The 20,690-nt window shown below is 41.2% G+C and overlaps 1 protein-coding gene across 1 annotated transcript; it reads right to left on the reverse strand.

Moving 5' to 3' along the window:
- Positions 1 to 15,098: 15,098 nt before the first annotated feature.
- LOC130990620 (uncharacterized) lies at positions 15,099 to 16,379 on the reverse strand. Its single transcript, XM_057914839.1, has one exon. The coding sequence runs from the start codon at positions 16,377 to 16,379 to the stop codon at positions 15,099 to 15,101; it is 1,281 nt and encodes a 426-aa protein (XP_057770822.1).
- Positions 16,380 to 20,690: the final 4,311 nt, after the last annotated feature.

Consider the following 20,690-nt stretch of genomic DNA (forward strand, 5'->3'; position numbering starts at 1 on the left):
TTGATGAAGCCGTCGTTTTAGCTTCGCGCAAATAAATAATCCTGTGCCCACAACTAGACTAGCTAGCGGTAAGTCCAGTGTCGAATCCACAGGGAACTGAGCAGTAACTTCTCCTGCAAGGGTGTCACTAAAAAGGTTTTGTTTTCTGCAGTGTTCTGACCAAAATGTGGTTATGGGCAGAACGGGTATCCAACCTAAACTGAAATAACAAAGGAGATAAATCAAATAACAAAATAATTCTGACTTGGGTTCGAATCACTAAACATGAATTAACACTCGATCATTGGTGCAAAGATTAATCACTATATTCGCATACCAGTGGTTATAGACATAAGAAATGTTGTGCCCCTATTGTCACTCGTCACGCACACAACAAACCCCCTGCCCAATCTATCCTTTCAGTTTATGATTCCTTAGAAGGGCCAGCTAATGGAAATCAACTACCCCGGACAACATCCACGCTCTCTGCGATGGCCTATCGCTAGTTGTGCTTTGCCCAGAATGCTTTAAGAATTAGATAGACCCACTTGACTCTTACGCCGATATTTCACAGCAGCCACGGCTCCAACACCAGTTGTACTATTTTGGAGGTCGATGGCAACTCGCCTTATGCCCAAATTATTACTTGTGGTCAGAACATCCTAGTTAACTAGTGATCAATTAATTAACCAAGTTGTTACAACCTTTTTGGAATCAAACCTAGTGTATCGGGAATATGCTCATATAGTTGTTATGCTCAAATTAGACCTCTCGAGTTTATTCATTCATGCTTAGATCATCTTACCCAAATCAGAATATAAACTTAGCCAACCATATCGTAAATAACACAAGCAAAAGATATAAAGGAAAACATAACTGGAATTGAAATTACTTAAATGAAAATGGAAGTACCAACGGCCGAAAGTGCCGTGAAAAACATAAACAGTAAAGTACGAGAATATGCCCACAGCCTGGGTTAGCTTCAACTCTAAAACAATGCACAATAGAACGGAATTTCAGCACCCTTGGCTTGTGAAGCTCTTCGGGTATTTATAGGAGTAACTAGGGTTCGAAGGCCCAGCCCATGACTTGCGGCCGGATCCATGCAAGCATGGAGATGCTTATCCTTTTTCAGACCTAATCTTCATGAAGATATGTTTCCTTTTGGATAAGGCGTTGGTTTGGCTTTATCGGTCTCTTTTGGATAGCTGCCGCCTTCCGCCTTTCTTGGACTCCCACTTGTAATCCTTCATCGCCCGTCTGTTGTGCCTCTGTCTTCTCTTGCCTTCCTTCCTTCTCTTGCCTGCCAGCTCTCGTGCGGTACTTATGGGCAGAAGGGGTGGTTTTGCTTCCAAAATCCCTTTGCTTCCGGCACATACCTCTTTCACGAGAGGTGACAGCTCTTTCGACCCCTGGAGTGCTCGGAGGATTCCGCTGCTCGAAGGATTTCTCTGCTCGGATGATTCCTCTGGCAAAATCGACTCCGCTGCTCTGGCGTCCAGAGGAATGGCTTCCGCTCTGGTTCTTGTGATTCCTCCTTTCGAATCCTCTGGCAGCTTGATTCCTCTGGCCCTTTTGATTTCTCTGGCAGCTTTGATTCCGCTGCTCTGGCACTTTGGCGGCTTTGCTTCCTTTGGCACTCCGTTTCTCTGGCATTTTGGCCTCTTTCCCACAAGCTGGTCCTGCCATTGAATTACGCCCTCCCAGGCAACCAAACGACACAAACACAAGGAAAAAGACTCGATCTAGACTTAAAACAAGCACAAAAACAGAGCACAAACCTGGGCTCATCACACGCACACACTTTAAACACGATTGTCCTCAACCGTGCATGCATGATTTTGCCCAAGTACAGACACGGACGAAATAAACACGTAAAATATAAAAGAAAAATGAAAACACACAGCATGATATACTCTTTCAGTCCAACAGTAAAATGAAGATAAAAAAAAAACAACAAGTAGCTTGATCAAACAATCAAAATTTCCATCAGTTGAGTCAAGATCGGGTTGTGGGCATAAGGATGTTCCTCCCATTTCACTCTTTCTCTCAAGTGTTTAGGCTCGTGTTTACACTCCGGACATCTTGATTGGGTTCTGACCATAGGCTTGCCTATCTTCTATTGTCTTCCCCTTTAGTCAAAGCCCTAGGTGCATTTCATTAGGTCTTTCATGGGTTGTAATGTGGCTTGAGGCATAAGGTGAGAATTTTTGGTACGAGGCTAAGGTCATACTGAACTTCATTCTGGGCACAGACTTCCCAGAATTTTTTTAGATCCTTGCCTATTCTTACGGGCCTAAGCACATTCTTCCCTTTATTCTTCCTCTTTTTTTTTTCTTTTTTTTTATTATTTCCTTTTCTTTTTATGGACTTTTTCTGTTTTGGGATTTAGATTTCCCATTTTGCACTTTCTTTGCACAAGTCCTGCCCATAGGATCCATTACACTATTCTCCCTTTCTTTTGCCCTTAAGTTCAGTTTTGACCGGGACGGTTCAAATCTAGGGAAATTTATAAGTGAATTCAAAAGAATTATTAAGCTCAAAAGGGGTAGCAAGTGATAGATGCAGGGTTGGTCAGTTTGGCTCAGTGGGCTGAAGAAAGAATTTGCCTAAATCATTTAACACACCTAGACTATGTACACAGGGTTCGACCAAGAATCAAGGCAAGTTCTAGCATCACCCTAAATCAAGATGTCAAAATCACACAATGAAAAAAAAAAATTGTTTTGGGCATAAAGTAACAATTTTAAAAGCTCAAATCCTCACAAGGTATGCCCAATTCCCTATCCATCGTCCTCAACTACATACGGCACAAAGTTTGCATAATCTCACTCACAAAATTGCACTTTCAAATCATCACAACTGAGTAACATCGATTGTACAGCATGCTTGACACAAAACTTTAAAAACATAAAAAGATATCGGGTCTTCCCTCCCACTCACACACTTTGCCTTAAGGCAAAGGGTGCGAGAACAAGGATTACCCGGTAAAGCAACAACAGACGTCTTGGCCCCCCCCCCACACACACTTTGCTTTAGGCAAAGTGGGTGTGTAGAGGGGGTCAAGGAAAACGCAAACAAAATAGACTAAACAAGCAAACAACAGAAAACACAGAAAAAATGGCCATTGCTTTGGCCAGACAGACTCAAACAAACAAACAGAACAAAAACACAAAGACGCAACAAAACAAACTAAAAACTAACATCCTAGGGAGGGTAGAATTCAAGGGGCAGGTGCAGGTGGGTACCTGAACCCTTGATGCTTGAAAAAGGCCAGGAGGGCCTTCTGGGTCGCCGCCAGTGCTTCCTAGGTCTCCACTATCCTGTTCTCAATTCTATCCAGCTGATCTCCTTCCTCTTCCGACTCTGACTCCTCCACCTTTTCTTTCCCTTTTCCAACAGCGGGGCTTTGGCCTTCGGCCGCTGAAAATTCCCTCTCGTCTGGATTGATAAATTTAGGCACACCCCGATCCATTCTGACATCCTTCATGCGGATCAGGGCTTCGATGTTCAGCTTCTCCGGCTCAATTTTGGTGTTCCCCTCCTCAATCTCAATCTCATTCACCTTGGCAAAAACGGTGGTGAACTGAATGCAGGAAAGCCTCTGATTTGGCTTGCTGATTATGGAATCGATGTGCTCAATCAGAAAGGCCCCAAAGTTGAGCCTCACCCCGCTGTGCATTGCCCAAAGGATGTAGAGATCCTTCTTGGACATAGCATTTCCGCTGTCGATTTTGCCGAAAAGGGAGTACGAGAGAATGCGATGGCAAACCCTCAGGGCTGAGTCGCGAATCCTATGCCCTTTTACCTTCTGGGTTCTGAACTGGCCTCCATCGCCTATCTCTGCCCACATTTCATCCCACTCTTGTGCAGTGAAGGTGGGGATTCCTCTCTTTGCTTCTTTGTACTCCTTCTTCTGCAGGTCCTTCAGCTTCACCATTCCCAAATTTTGGTTGAGTTCATTCACAGACATATCTCTAACCCCCCCCCCTTCATGGAAAAACTCATGCCCAAAGGTCCGCAGGCTTGGTTGATGTCCACCTGTATCGATTCAAACACTTCTCTCACCACCTCCTCGTAGGCGTGCCCTGGCCAATCCAAAAATTCCTTCCATCCGATGTTGTTGAAATACTCCTTCACCTTGTCCACTATGCCCAGAGGCTTCAGTGCGTCCATATCCAGGATCTTGGGCACAACAATCCCTTTATCTGCCTTCTTCTTACTCTTTGGTGCAGATGCCGGTTCTTCCTTTATCATTCGGATCGGGGTCGGGTCTAACACCTTCTTCCTCCTCTTCGTCGGAGTTTCTTCTTGCTCCTCGCCGGACTCCCCCTGTTCACTCTACATCACCGAACCAGAGGGTTTGTTCCTTTCGTTGGATGATCCTTCGGCCGGCGTGGCCGATTTCTCGGCCGCCGGCTTCTTCCTCTTCGGGGCAGTGGGGGTGCGCTTCTTCTTGGATGGCTCTTCCTCGCCTTCATTCACCTTTTCCAGTGTCGCCTTGCCTTCTCCTTCAGCTGCATGCTGGTCTCCGGTGCCGAGAGTAGGGACGTCGATTTCCGCCGTGAGTTGCTCAATGGCATGTTCGTCTACCAGCGAGGGGCTCTCGGTTCGCGCTAGGATTTTGGATGAGGGAGTAGGTGTGGTTTCCATCGGGAGTGGTTTTTTACGTGGGGTTTTCTTCGAAGATTTTGGTTTTGACGGTGAGGGGTTTTCTCCGGTGAGATCGATTTCTGTTCCGTGGGGTATGCCTCTAAGTTTGTTTTTGGGTCTGGTGGATACCATGGTGGCTGGTGGTGGTTTTGTATTCGAAAGGCCGAGAAAGGGGGTGGTGATTATGGGAAGTTGGCTAGTCAGGGTAGAGTGACGTCGTGGGTAGAGGTTTTAGGGTTTTGGGGGTGTAAGGGCTGACAACTGTCACTTGATGTGACGTGCGTCAGGCGATTTCGACCGCGTTCTGCCCGAGGGCCTCCTTCTGCCCTGGAATCATTGCTTCTCCAATCGACTGCTTCTTGCCCATAACTGCTCCCCTGTCTCTGCAAAACACATTCAAACTTCCGCGAAGGCGGGAAACTCAAACTCGCCCACAGCTGTGGGCATAACCGGGTTCCTAGGCAAACAAAAAGGAAAAACGAAACAAACTAAAAGAAAAAAAACTAAACGGAAATACCAGGTTACCTCCTGGCCAGTGCCCTATTTATCGTCCTGGGCATGACGTGATACCTTCCAATTAATCCGAGGTGCTTGTGGCTGGGTCGAGATCCTGTTCTTCCCCAGCGTCGGGCTTATGCCCATAATAGGCTTTCAGCCTTTGTCCATTAACCTTGAACACTTTCCCAGATTTTGGATTCCCAATCTCAACGGCTCCATTTGGGAATTGGGTCTTCACCACGAATGGGCCGGTCCACTTTGTACTCAGCTTGCCTTGTGCAAATTTGAACCGTGTTTGGTACAGGAGAACCTCTTGCCCAAAGCTGAATTGCTTGCTTGTGATCAAGGCATCGTGGCTCTTTTTCATTCTTTCCTTGTAGAGAACAGCATTGTCATATGCCTCCCTCCTGATTTCTTCGAGCTCTTGAATCTCTAGCTTCCTTGCTTGCCCTGCCTTGTCCCAATCATAGTTCACTTTATTCACTGCCCAGAAAGCCTTGTGCTCCAATTCCACCGGCAAATGACACCTCTTGCCAAACACCATTCGAAATGGTGACATCCCGAATGGAGTTTTGTATGCAGTCCGATATGCCCATAAGGCATCTTCCAGCTTAAGACTCCAGTCCTTCCCTGTTGGGCCAACGGTTTTTCGCAAAATCGTTTTGATAATGAGATTCGAGAGTTCGGCCTGCCCATTGGCTTGTGGGTGGTAGGCTGTCGAGACTCGATGTTGGACTCCATACTTTTTGCACAAGTTTTCGACCGAGAAATTGCAGAAATGGGATCCTTGGTCGCTGATGATTGCTCTGGGCACACCAAACCTGCAAAAGATGTTAGTCTTCAAGAAATTCACCACTACCTTTGAGTCATTCGTTGGGGATGCTTTTGCCTCCACCCACTTGGAGACATAATCCACCAAAAGTAGGATGTACAAGTTTCCTCTCGAGCTGGGAAGGGGTCCCATGAAATCCATTCCCCAAATGTCAAAGATCTCCACGGGCATAATGGGCATCATGGGCATTTCATTCCTCCTAGTTATGTTCCCTTCTCGCTGGCATTGCGGGCAATTCTTGCAGATGGTGTAGCTGTCCTTAAAGATTGTTGGCCAATAAAAACCACACTCCAGAACCTTGGCAGCAGTCCTCTTATGCCCAAAGTGTCCCCCACATTCCTTCGAATGACAAAATTCTAGGATGCTTCTTTGCTCCTCTTGTGGGATACATCTTCGAAGCATTTGGTCCCCGCATTGCTTCCATATGTACGGTTCGTCCCAAATGTATTCTCTGCTGTCTTTGGCCAATTTCTTCTTCTGGGCATAAGTGTATCCAGGGGGTACATATCCAGAACAAAGGTAATTGCACAAATCTGCGTACCATGGATCTTCCTTTCTCCCTTGGGCATATAACAGTTGTTCATCCGGGAACATCTCCTTGATTGGTTCCCCTTCTTCCTTCCTTACGATCCTGCTTAGATGATCGGCCACTTGGTTTTGTGCTCCAGCCTTGTCCTTTATTTCCATGTCGAACTCTTGCAGAAGCAGGTCCCATCGGATCAGCCTGGGCTTAGACTCCTTCTTGGCCAGAAGGTACTTCAGAGCCGCATGATCGGTGTAGACTGTGGTCTTTCCTCCAAGCAGGTAAGATCTGAATTTTTCAAAGGCGAAAACCACTGCCAACATCTCCTTCTCTGTCGTGGAATAGTTGACTTGGGCTCCATTCAGTGTCTTCGAGGCATAATAGATGACATGACTCTCCTTTCCCCGCTTTTGCCCAAGAACTGCTCCTATGGCATATCCACTGGCGTCGCTCATCACCTCAAAGGGCATTCCCCACTCAGGGGGTTGTATTATGGGTGCGGAGATCAGATTATTCTTCAAGATCTGGAACGCCTCCTTGCAATCCTCATCAAAATTCCACTCCACTTCGTTTTGTAGCAACCTTGTCATAGGTTGGGCAATCTTTGCAAAATCCTTCACGAACCTCCTGTAGAATCCAGCATGCCCAAGGAATCCTCGTAACTGCTTGATGTTCGTTGGGTATGGTAGCTGGGCAATGATTTCAATTTTTGCTTTGTCCACTTCGATTCCTCTGCCTGAGATCACATGTCCGAGCACAATCCCTTCTTTGACCATAAAGAGGCACTTCTCATAGTTCAACACCAAACTCTTGTCAACGCACCTTTTTAGCACCTTCTCCAGATTGGCTAGGCATGAGTCGAAGGTTTGCCCATACACTGTGAAATCATCCATGAAGACTTCGATGCAATTCTCTAGGAGATCCGAGAATATGCTCATCATGCATCTTTGGAATGTGCCCGAGGCATTGCATAGCTCAAATGGCATCCTTCGGTAGGCAAACGTCCCAAAAGGGCAAGTGAATGTCGTTTTTCCCTGGTCCTCCTCCGCGACCCAAATCTGCATGTAGCCCGAGTATCCATCTAGAAAGCAAAAAATATTGATTCCCCGCAAGTCTTTCCAGCATCTCATCGATGAAAGGCAAAGGGAAGTGATCCTTCCTCGTCTTCTGATTGAGCTTGCGGTAATCAATACACACCCTCCAGCCGGTTTGCAACCTTGTAGCAATCAATTCCCGAAATTCATTCTCCACCACTTGTATGCCCGACTTCTTGGGCACAACGTGTACTGGGCTTACCCACCTGCTATCGGATACTGGGTATATTATGCCAAAATCCAACAGTTTGAGTATCTCTTTCATCACCACTTCCTTCATGGTTGGATTCAGTTTCCTCTGAGGGTCTCTGACTGGAACAACATCTTCCTCTAGTAATATGCGGTGCATGCATACGGTAGGGCTTATGCCCTTAATGTCGGCTAGGGTCCATCCAATTGCTTCCTTGTACTTCCCCAAAGTCATCTTGACTTTGTTCTCGTCTTCAAGTGTCAACTCTGAGTTGATGATTACGGGCAAAGTGTCATCCTCGCCCAGAAAGATATACTTGAGGTGTTTGGGCAAAGACTTCAGCTCGAGCTTGGGTGCCCTTTTGTGACGCCCCAATTTCCTTATTAAATAAAAAGAAGTACTTTGATTGAAAATAATAAGATTTCAATATTTAAAATAATTAAAACCCAAATCCAACCGAGAAAAGTAAATAAACATCATAAATGAGTCTTTATTCTAATTGAAAACAAAATATTATTTCTTCTTTTATCTTGACCATCACTCGCCCTGCCTCTCATCGCCCGAGTCATCTCCTGAAAAAGATATTGTTTTGGGGTGAGTACAATAAACTCAGTGGGGTGCATTTATCCATATTATAAGAATCACAACAAAATATAAGTGCAATAAAATTTGTCTGCTCTTTCATATTGCCCGAAAGCAATAACTTTCTGTCTCTTAGCCCGAAGGCTATATAACTTTCTGTCTCATATAGCCCGTAGGCTATAACTTTCTTTCTCATATAGCCCGTAGGCTATAACTTTCTGTCTCATTTAGCCCGTAGGCTATAACTTTCTGTCTCATATAGCCCGTAGGCTATAACTTTCTTTCTCATATAGCCCGTAGGCTATAACTTTCTGTCTCATATAGCCCGTAGGCTATAATTTTCTGTCTCATTTAGCCCGTAGGCTATAACTTTATATCTCATATAACCCGTAGGTTATAACTTTCTGTCTCATAGCCCGGAGGCTCTGACTGCTTCTCACACATATAAATTGAGTAAAACGTATAATAAGGATAAATGCTAAATGCAACATATAACCCCACCTTAACCTTTCTTGAACAAAACTCGTAATTAAATAATTAAGTCTCACGCGCCGTTCCTAAAATGAATTATAAATCATAATTAAAATTAAAATATACTTAATCAATGAATGCATATGAAGATGAATTATAAATATATATATATACACACAATTATATATCCTAATGAAATTATACCCCTTCTAAACACGTATATAACATACATATACATAAACAAAATATGTTCCTAATATATGTATATAAACAAAATTCTTTTCTATTTATATATACTATATATATATATATATATATTGCCTAAATACTAATCATGCCAAACATAGAGTTTAAAATTTATAAACATGCGCATAAAGAGAAGAGTGCACATTTTCCTAGCAAAAAGTGTATATACGCATAATCTCATATTACACATATACTATATAAACAAATAAATAATGATTGCAATCTATATATAAAAATAATATGTATGGCATTTGTATACCTTCAGTTAATAGCTATTGCATAGACCGACAATCTTTTACAAATAGGAAGAAAAAGCATGATCTATAAACAAGAGAGTGTACTGTCATCCTAGACGAGAACGCAAAATACAAACAAAAAGAAAAAGGAAGAAAAATACAGAAACTATTTATCTTACGAAAGCAAAAGAAAAGGAAGAAAAGGAAGAAGAAGTTTACCTCAGCCAGAGGAAACTCGAAAGATTTTTGAGTGTGAGGAAAATAGGGATAAAAGAGTGGCTATTTATACTAAAGGTTGAGAGTTTATTTTTGGTAGAAGAATCAATCAAGAAGAAATCACACCAAAATTTAGATTTAATAAGAAAGGAAAAGTCAATTAGGGTAAATCTTACTTAAAATAATAATAATAATAATAATAATAATAATAATAATAATAATAATAATAATAATAATAATAATAATAATAATAATAATAATAATAATAATAATAATAATAATAATAATAGTAATAGTGAATGCTTAGAATTTATTGTAATTAAAATGCTCATGCTCATGCAATATCTAGGCGCGACTTATAAGACTTAAAATTTAATTAGTAAAAAAAATAATTAAATAAATTAAAAATTTAATAATTTGAAGTTAAAATATTTTGGGTCACTACATCCTTACCAACTAAAAAAAAAATTTCGTCCTCGAAATTACTTACCCGAGTCAAACAAATGAGGGTATCTAGATCTAATGTCATCTTCCTTCTCCTATGTAGCCTCACTATGATTATGTCTACTCTATTGGACTTTTACTAGAGGGATTGCTTAACTTCTTAACACATGAACTTTTCTATTGAAAAATGGCTATTGGGTGCTCATCATAAGTTAGGCCTCTATCAAGTTCTAGCTTGATGTGATTCACAAAGTTGCCCGGGTCGTGGATGAATTTTCTCAAAGACGAGACATAGAAGACGTTATGTATCGAAGGCAAGCTTGGCGGCGACACTAATCGATATACTACCTCACTAACTCTTTCGAGACTATCAAAGGGCCTGATGTAACGAGGTCTTAGTTTTCCGATCTATTCCCACCACCTTTCCTGAGGGAAATTCTTACCTTCAAGGGTTGTATCAGCTTTTCATAGAATCTCCTTGCGATAAACGAATGCGAAGCACTGGAAAGAAATAGTACTAGAGCAGTCTTGTTCGAAACGGGTAAGATACCTGACGTAGTCTGAGCCTCTCCATCCATCTCTTCCTGGTTCATGGCATAAACTCGTGCCTCTCCCTTGCGGGCACCATTGTTGTTCTGGTTCCTTCCCATATTGTTGTTGTTGTTTCCGTGGTTTCTTCTCCAGTTATTGTCCTTATTTCGCCAAGTCGGGACGTTGTTTGTTGTTCGGGACATTCGTACTCCGTGCTTCTGGACAGTTCATCGCCATGTGTCCTTCTTTGTGACATCGGAAGCATACGTTCTCGCCAGATTTGCACTCTCCGAAATGGTAACGCTGACAACGTGGACAAAGAGGTTTGTGCAGGGCCAATTCTTGGTCGTCTCCCACATTACTCCTTGGTTTCTTTTCTGGCTGGGAGTTCCTCATTTTGTCTCGATCATCCCAGTGCCTCTTTTCTCCAGTATGTTGAGGTCGAACCACAGAGTTGTCCAGTTTCAGGCGTGATGCGACTGCTTGGGCTCGTTCTAAGATTTCCGAGTATGCTGTGATGTTTAGAGCTGCTAAGTGCCCTCCAATCTCAGGGCATAACCCATTCTCAAATCTCCATGCCTTCTTTTCATCGGTGTCCACCAAATGGGGAGCAAAACGACCTAGTTGGGTGAATTTCCGCTCGTATTCCAGAACAGTCATGTTTCCTTGCTCCAAGTTCATGAGCTCTATCTCCTTTTGTTTGCGAAAACTCCTTGGGAAAAACTTCCCCATCACTTTCTCCTTGAACGTTCTCCAGGTGATGGTTCTCATCTGCTCTTCAGTAAGGGCAGCAGTTTCTGACTCCCACCAGTGTCCTGCATCGTCTATTAGTTGGAAGGCTGCACATGTCACTTTCAAGTCGTCCCTGCAACGTATGTAGTTGAAAATGCGTTCCATCTGGCGTATCCACTCCTCGGTCCCTAAGGGTCCTTCATTCCCTCTTAGAATTGGCGGTGCCATGCTTCGAAATTGAGCTACTACTCCATTTCCACCTTCTGCTTGAGGTTGATGCGGTTGCTGAGGCAATACTCCCCTCAGTGCTTGTGCAAGCATGTGGGCTAGCGTATTAACGTCATTTCGATTTTGATTCCTATTCCCCATCGATTGAGTGGCTTCGCTATCAGATTCTTCGTCTGCCGGAGGTCTCCTGTTACCCCTTGTTCTGGCCATAATCTAAAATAGTGCGGTATATAGTAAGAGTTGTGAGATAAAAACAACGATAGGTACTAATTCTCATTGATTCTAAGAGATTCGTCGTCCCAATTCTTGTACACGTGTTGGCACCGCTGTACTTATTCTACAGGTTTTTGCATGTTCTAATCATCTAGATAAGTAATTAATCTCGAGGACATGAGAAGAACAAAAATGAAATAAAATATAACTTCATCAAGAAAACTTAAAGCATCATAAATATACTTTTGACTTTTACCTCACTCGGTAGCGATGTGGCGGTTGCGATGATGGTCATTTTTCTTAAAAAGATTTTTATTGCAAGTCTACAGAAACGTAGACCTGCTCTGATACCATACTGTGACGCCCCAATTTCCTTATTAAATAAAAAGAAGTACTTTGATTGAAAATAATAAGATTTCAATATTTAAAATAATTAAAACCCAAATCCAACCGAGAAAAGTAAATAAACATCATAAATGAGTCTTTATTCTAATTGAAAACAAAATATTATTTCTTCTTTTATCTTGACCATCACTCGCCCTGCCTCTCATCGCCCGAGTCATCTCCTGAAAAAGATATTGTTTTGGGGTGAGTACAATAAACTCAATGGGGTGCATTTATCCATATTATAAGAATCACAACAAAATATAAGTGCAATAAAAATTGTCCGCTCTTTCATATTGCCCGAAAGCAATAACTTTCTGTCTCTTAGCCCGAAGGCTATATAACTTTCTGTCTCATATAGCCCGTAGGCTATAACTTTCTTTCTCATATAGCCCGTAGGCTATAACTTTCTGTCTCATATAGCCCGTAGGCTATAACTTTCTGTCTCATTTAGCCCGTAGGCTATAACTTTCTGTCTCATATAGCCCGTAGGCTATAACTTTCTTTCTCATATAGCCCGTAGGCTATAACTTTCTGTCTCATATAGCCCGTAGGCTATAATTTTCTGTCTCATTTAGCCCGTAGGCTATAACTTTATATCTCATATAACCCGTAGGTTATAACTTTCTCTCTCATAGCCCGGAGGCTCTGACTGCTTCTCACACATATAAATTGAGTAAAACGTATAATAAGGATAAATATTAAATGCAACGTATAACCCCACCTTAACCTTTCTTGAACAAAACTCGTAATTAAATAATCAAGTCTCGCGCGCCGTTCCTAAAATGAATTATAAATCATAATTAAAATATACTTAATCAATGAATGCATATGAAGATGAATTATAAATATATATATATACACACAATTATATATCCTAATGAAATTATACCCCTTCTAAACACGTATATAACATACATATACATAAACAAAATATGTTTCTAATATATGTATATAAACAAAATTCTTTTCTATTTATATATACTATATATATATATATATATATTGCCTAAATACTAATCATGCCAAACATAGAGTTTAAAATTTATAAACATGCGCATAAAGAGAAGAGTGCACATTTTCCTAGCAAAAAGTGTATATACGCATAATCTCATATTACACATATACTATATAAACAAATAAATAATGATTGCAATCTATATATAAAAATAATATGTATGGCATTTGTATACCTTCAGTTAATAGCTATTGCATAGACCGACAATCTTTTACAAATAGGAAGAAGAAGCATGACCTATAAACAAGAGAGTGTACTGTCATCCTAGACGAGAACGCAAAATACAAACAAAAAGAAAAAGGAAGAAAAATACAGAAACTATTTATCTTACGAAAGCAAAAGAAAAGGAAGAAAAGGAAGAAAAGGAAGAAGAAGTTTACCTCAGCCAGAGAAAACTCGAAAGATTTTTGAGTGTGAGGAAAATAGGGATAAAAGAGTGGCTATTTATACTAAAGGTTGAGAGTTTATTTTTGGTAGAAGAATCAATCAAGAAGAAATCACACCAAAATTTAGATTTAATAAGAAAGGAAAAGTCAATTAGGGTAAATCTTACTTAAAATAATAATAATAATAATAATAATAATAATAATAATAATAATAATAATAATAATAATAATAATAATAATAATAATAATAATAATAATAATAGTGAATGCTTAGAATTTATTGTAATTAAAATGCTCATGCTCATGCAATATCTAGGCGCGACTTATAAGACTTAAAATTTAATTAGTAAAAAAAAAAATTAAATAAATTAAAAATTTAATAATTTGAAGTTAAAATATTTTTGGTCACTACACCTTTGGATTGAAGGCACCAGTCGGCCTTCCTCCTTCAAGGTAGGGATTTTCAGAGCCTCCGTGTAGTTGACCTCTTCGCTCCATGCATTAAGTACCTTCGCCGCCTCTTGCAATTGCTCCTCTTGCAAGTCCTCCTCGGTTATGCCATGCTGGATTATAATGTCATATGGCTCCTTGAATGCTGCTCTGGGCAAAACCTCTTCAACAACCTTCTCGATCAAGTCGACACTTTTCACCATCTCTGTATCGGCTGGATGTTTCATGGAATTGTATATGTCGAAGGTCACTGTCTCCCCTTCGAACTGACATGTTAGCTTGCCCGTATCACAATCAATGCGAGTCCTGGCAGTCTTTAGAAACGGTCTGCCCAAGAGAATGACCGGATCTCGTGCTTTTGACTTCCCCATGTCGAGAATGTAAAAGTCCGCTGGAAAGATAAGTTCCTCTACTTTGACCAAAACATCTTCCAATATCCCCTCTGGATAGACACTTGATCGGTCTGCCAGTTGGATCACCACTCGGGTAGGCTTCAGCGGTCCTATCTCCAGGTCCTGGTACATGGATAAGGGCATAACATTGATGGATGCCCCTAAATCGAGCATCGCCTTCTCCACTTTCATGGTTCCTATCACGCAAGGAATGTAGAACATGCCAGGGTCCCCACATTTCATTGGCATATCTCGTTGTAAGACCGCGGATACAGACTCGCCCACTTGAAATTTCGCGTCATCAGTGTATTTGACCTTCCGAGTGCAGAGTTCTTTGAGAAATTTCGCACACCTGGGCATAGAGCGTAGCGCGACCAAAAGGGGCATATTGACCTCCACCTTTTTGAAGATTTTAACCAGTTCGGTTAATTCTTCCTTCTCTTGTTCCTTAGCCATCCTGCCTGGGAAAGGGAGTATGGGTTCAGTCTGGCTTAATTTCTCTTTACACTTCCCTGTCGCCTTTCGCTTTGCCTCTTTCTCTCGGGCAAATTCTTCCTCATCTGCTGACCCCATTCCGACTTGCTCATTGGTCTCCAGCTTTCTTGATTCTTCTCTCTATCAACCTCGGGCAACTCCTTTCCTCCTCTGAGTGTCATGGCATTCACCTTCTTCACCTCCACTTGGGATGGAAGTGCCCCTTGTTTGCTTTCAAGTCTGGCGACTGCTTGGGCAAGATGTGAAAGTTGGGAGTTCACATTCTGCATTCTTCCTCTCGTCTCCATTATGAACTTTTCGGTCTTTTACTGGAACTTCACTTGTTGCTGGGCCATTTGATGCACGAGCTCTGATAGGGAGGATCCTCTTGCCTGTTGAGGTTGTTGCGAGTGTTGTGGTGGGTTACTCGTCTGCCCTTGGTTTGGCACCAAAAAGTTGTTGTTGCCATACCTAAGGTTCTCATGTTGTCTCCATCCTTGATTGTTGTACTGCTGTTTGTAGGGCTCAAAAGGTTTCTGGTTTTGCCCTCCGTTGTTTCCTCCCGGCTGTTGTCCAATAGCATTAAGCTCTTCATCTTCGAAAAGTTGTGGACATTCATCAGTTGCATGTGAAGTTGCCATGCAAAGCTGGCATGCCTTCACAGGTTTCCGAATGTTGGGAATTCCTTGATTGGGTGCTCCTTGGTTCGTCATAAACTTCTCGAACATGTTGCAAAGCTTGTCCAACTTATCGTCTTCGGCAGAAGGAGCCGGCACTGGAGTAGTTATGATTATAGTCCCTTCCTCATCCCTCGATTCCTCTGCCATGTCGGCTATGAGCTTGAAAGCTTCCGCTGTAGATTTGTTTAAGATTGATCCTCCACATGCAGCGTGTAACCATTGCCTATCTTGCCTTCGGAGTCCTCCCACGAAATACCGAATAAGATCATGATCCGGTATTTGGTGTTGTGGGCATTTGGCCAGCATCTGTTTGAACCTTCTCCAGTACTCATATAGGACTTCTGCCGATCCCATCTTTATGTTGCTTATTCGAGTCCTCAGATTTTGGATCCGGGCAGCTGGGAAGTACTTTTCCAAAAACTTGCTCTGCAACTCCTGCCAGGTCCGAATGCTTCCTTCGGGCAAATCATACAACCACTCCCTCGCTCCTTCTAACAGAGAGAACGGAAAAGTAAGGAGTCGGATGTATTCGCCAAATGCTTGACTAGCGGTGCGCACCGTTCCACATGCCATCTCAAAGTCTTGGAGATGTCTTTGAGGGTCCTCTCCGGGCATATCACTGTATTTGGGCAAAATCTGGATCAGAGTATGCTTCAGCTCCCAATTTCCAGTGATCTCCGGCAGTACTATGGCTGATGGCCGGAGGTTCAAGTTGTTTGGAAACATCATATCTCGGAGAGTCTTGTTGGCGTTGTCATTCTGCCCTTCCGGATTATCTGCCATCTCTCTATCCGCTTCTATCTGTCTCTCTCTTGCCTGTGCCTCTTGTTCTGCCCTGCGTCTAGCAGCGTTGTTCTCTCGAGCAAGTCTCTCAATCTCCTCGTGGAACAAAAGATCTTCGTTACCTGCACTCCTAGTACGACGCATACACAAACGTGAAGGCAAAACTCACACAAAAATCACAAAAGAAATTACTAGCGCTCTCAGTTCCCCGGCAACGGCGCCAATTTGACGAAGCCATCGTTTTAGCTTCGCGCAGATAAATAATCATGTGCCCACAACTAGACTAGCTAGCGGTACGTCCAGAGTCGAATCCACAGGGAACTGAGCAGTAACTTCTCCTGCAAGGGTGTCACTAAAAAGGTTTTGTTTTCTGCAGTGTTCTGACCAAAATGTGGTTATGGGCAGAACGGGTATCCAACCTAAACTGAAATAACAAAGGAGATAAATCAAATAACAAAATAATTCTGACTTGGGTTCGAATCACTAAACATGAATTAACACTCGATCACTGGTGCAAAGATTAATCACTATATTCGCATACCAGTGGTTATAGGCATAAGAAATGTTGTGCCCCTATTGTCACTCGTCACGCACACAACAAACCCCCTGCCCAATCTATCCTTTCAGTTTATGATTCCTTAGAAGGGTCAGCTAATGGAAATCAACTACCCCGGACAACATCCACGCTCTCTGCGATGGCCTATCGCTAGTTGTGCTTTGCCCAGAATGCTTTAAGAATTAGATAGACCCACTTGACTCTTACGCCGATATTTCACAGCAGCCACGGCTCCAACACCAGTTGTACTATTTTGGAGGTCGATGGCAACTCGCCTTATGCCCAAATTATTACTTGTGGTCAGAACTTCCTAGTTAACTAGTGATCAATTAATTAACCAAGTTGTTACAACCTTTTTGGAATCAAACCTAGTGTATCGGGAATATGCTCATATAGTTGTTATGCTCAAATTAGACCTCTCGAGTTTATTCATTCATGCTTAGATCATCTTACCCAAATCAGAATATAAACTTAGCCAACCATAACGTAAATAACACAGGCAAAAGATATAAAGGAAAACATAACTGGAATTGAAATTACTTAAATGAAAATGGAAGTACCTACGGCCGAAAGTGCCGTGAAAAACATAAACAGTAAAGTACGAGAATATGCCCACAGCCTGGGCTAGCTTCGACTCTCAAACAATGCACAACAGAACGAAATTTCAGCACCCTTGGCTTGTGAAGCTCTTCGGGTATTTATAGGAGTAACTAGGGTTCGAAGGCCCAGCCCATGACTTGCGGCCGGATCCATGCAAGCATGGAGATGCTTATCCTTTTTCAGACCTAATCTTCATGAAGATATGTTTCCTTTTGTATAAGGCGTTGGTTTGGCCTTATCGGTCTCTTTTGGATAGCTGCCGCCTTCCGCCTTTCTCGGACTCCCACTTGCAATCCTTCCTCGCTCGTCTGTTGTGCCTCTGTCTTCTCTTGCCTTCCTTCCTTCTCTTGCCTACCAGCTCTCGTGCGGTACTTATGGGCAGAAGGGGTGGTTTTGCTTCCAAAATCCCTTTGCTTCCGGCACATACCTCTTTCACAAGAGGTGACAGCTCTTTCGACCCCTGGAGTGCTCGGAGGATTCCGCTGGCAAAACCGACTTCGCTGCTCTGGCGTCTAGAGGAATGGCTTCCGCTCTGGTTCTTGTGATTCCTCTGGCCTTTCGAATCCTCTGGCAGCTTGATTCCTCTGGCCCTTTTGATTTCTCTGGCAGCTTTGATTCCGCTGCTCTGGCACTTTGAATCCTCTGGCGGCTTTGCTTCCTCTGGCACTCCGTTTCTCTGGCATTTTGGCCTCTTTCCCACAAGCTGGTCCTGCCATTGAATTACACCCTCCCAGGCGACCAAACGACACAAACACAAGAAAAAGACTCGATCTAGACTTAAAACAAGCACAAAAATGGAGTACAAACCTGGGCTCATCACCGGTCGGCCTTCGTCCTCTGGAACTCCTCCGTCCAGGATAGCTTTGTACACTTGCTTCGCCTTCTTGGCTAGCCTTTTTCTCGCTCTTAAAGTTCTTTCGATCTCAGGATCAAACAAAAGTGTTTCATTTTCTCCTGGAGGATTAGGAACGAACATACACCAAAGCAACAAAACAAATGAAATATAGACTCGCTACTGGAACCGCAACTCCCCGGCAACGGCACCAATTTGACGTGACCGTACTTTGGGTTTTAATCGAAGCTGTCGTATTGGTCAACATACAAATAAATTTATAACCTTGCCCAAGACAGGCGTAGTGCCTAATGGTAAGTAAGGGTTGATCCCACAGGGAGTTGGTGAAGCTTGTCTCTTGTCACAAACAAAAATAAGAAAAATGGTGGGCGGACTATCATCCTGGTCACGAGACACCTGTCGGGACTAAACTCAACTTGACTTGAAATAATGAAAATAAACTGAAAACACTAAACAGAAATATCAATAATAAAAGGCAATTTGGTCAAGACGTCGAATTTGTGGATAATCTCTTACACTCGCTCCTTGGTCAAGATATTCATTACAATGTTGTGTCTACCGGTTATAACTTACCAATGGCATGTACCCCCATTCTCACTTGTCACGTGTACTTCCATCATCTAAGAAAATCTATCCTTAAGTGTGTTCAAGATAAGGGACATCCTATTGCACTAAACCATCTCGACCTTACCATGCAATAGGACACCTCACAGCATGCAATTAAATCGAGAAGCATTAAGACCCGATATTGAACTTAGGCAGACCGTAGTCTACTTTAACCTCCCGTGCCCGCAAATACTCTCAAGACGTACAGTGATCGTACACATCCTATAATCTTGACTTATTGGTGATCTAAGTCTACTCAATTAATTAATGGCCTGTTAACTAATCAAATTGAATTAGACACTTCGTTATAATGTCCAGCACTTCGGAAACACAATATGCAATTACTTAAGCACACAATTAAACCTCACGAGTTTATAAGTTCATATCCACATCATCTATGCCTTGCCCCACTACAGGAAAATAGACCTATTGCGACATATGCACATGCGACACTACATGTATGTGACGTTAAATTACCACACTTACGCTTTTAGTGTCGTATATTTACGACAATTGTGCGTCATCTAAACATTGTGTCATATTTTAATGACACAAATGCGACCCTTGTTTTTATGTCTCAAAATTGTGTCATTTTATTTGTGACACCTCAATAAAATGTCTTAATTATACCACATATTTATAATTATGTCGCATTAATGTCGTATATTTACGTCAATTGTGTGTCATCTAAAGATTGTGTTGCAATTGAGTGACACAAATGCGACATTCATTTTTATGTCTCAAAATTACGACAATTTATTTGCGACACCTTCATAAAGTGTCATAATTATACCACGTATTTAGAATAACGTTGCATTAGTGTCATATATTTAGGTCAATTTTGTGTCATCTAAAGTATATCGTATTTTAATGACAAAAATGTGACACTCATTTATGTGTATCAAAATTGTGATGTAATTTTAGAACTATAAATCATACTTTATTATTATTATTATTATTATTATTATTATTATTATTATTATTATTATTATTATTATTATTATTGTTGTTGTTGTTGTTGTTGTTGTTGTTGTTGTTGTTGTTGTTGTTGGGCCCAAGGTTTGGAGCAAATTGACGGAATTAACATTTTTAAAACTTTATGTCATAAATTAACAAAGAGTGAATGAGTAATGAATCTATATATTATATAAAATAGCGGTATAACGGCTATTTTTTCCCACCAAAATTTCTCTCTCCTCATTTTTCTTTTTTATTTTAATTCTTTTATAAAAAATCGTCAACTTAATAAAAAGATATTCAACATGGATGCTAAATTAAAGATAATGAAAAGATCTTTAATTTGATATAAATATTATAAAAAAAAATTAAAGCGAATAAGTTATTATCAATTAAAGTTATAATTTTTTTTTTCTCTCATCTTTTATCTTTCCTTTCTCTTTTATAATTTCTTTTAATTATCAATGAAAATCAATTAATTGGTAATTGAAAATACAAAATTGAAAATTTATATATTTTCGAATTCATGTTTTTTATTGAATTTCAATTTTATATTTACATTTATTTATATCTAAATTATATATATTTAATATACATATTTATTTATTTAAAATTTCGTTTAGTTTCCATACTGATCGTGCATCGCACGAGTGGGCGTGTGCTAGTTGATTTGATGATTCAGTTGGTACAGGTGGAGTGTTCGATTCTACTCATAGTCATTTTTTATTTTTTTTAAATATACACTTTCTTTTTTATTTTTTTTTAAATACACTTTCTTGAAAAAAAAAGCTTAATTATAAATATTCACGCTGGATCTTAGATGTATAAAACAAAAAATTAGGGATTCCTATTATTCTTATTATTTTTTTTATAGTTACGTTTA

This window comes from Salvia miltiorrhiza, chromosome 6 (genome assembly GCF_028751815.1).
Source record: "Salvia miltiorrhiza cultivar Shanhuang (shh) chromosome 6, IMPLAD_Smil_shh, whole genome shotgun sequence".
In the NCBI taxonomy this organism is placed as follows: domain Eukaryota; kingdom Viridiplantae; phylum Streptophyta; class Magnoliopsida; order Lamiales; family Lamiaceae; genus Salvia; species Salvia miltiorrhiza.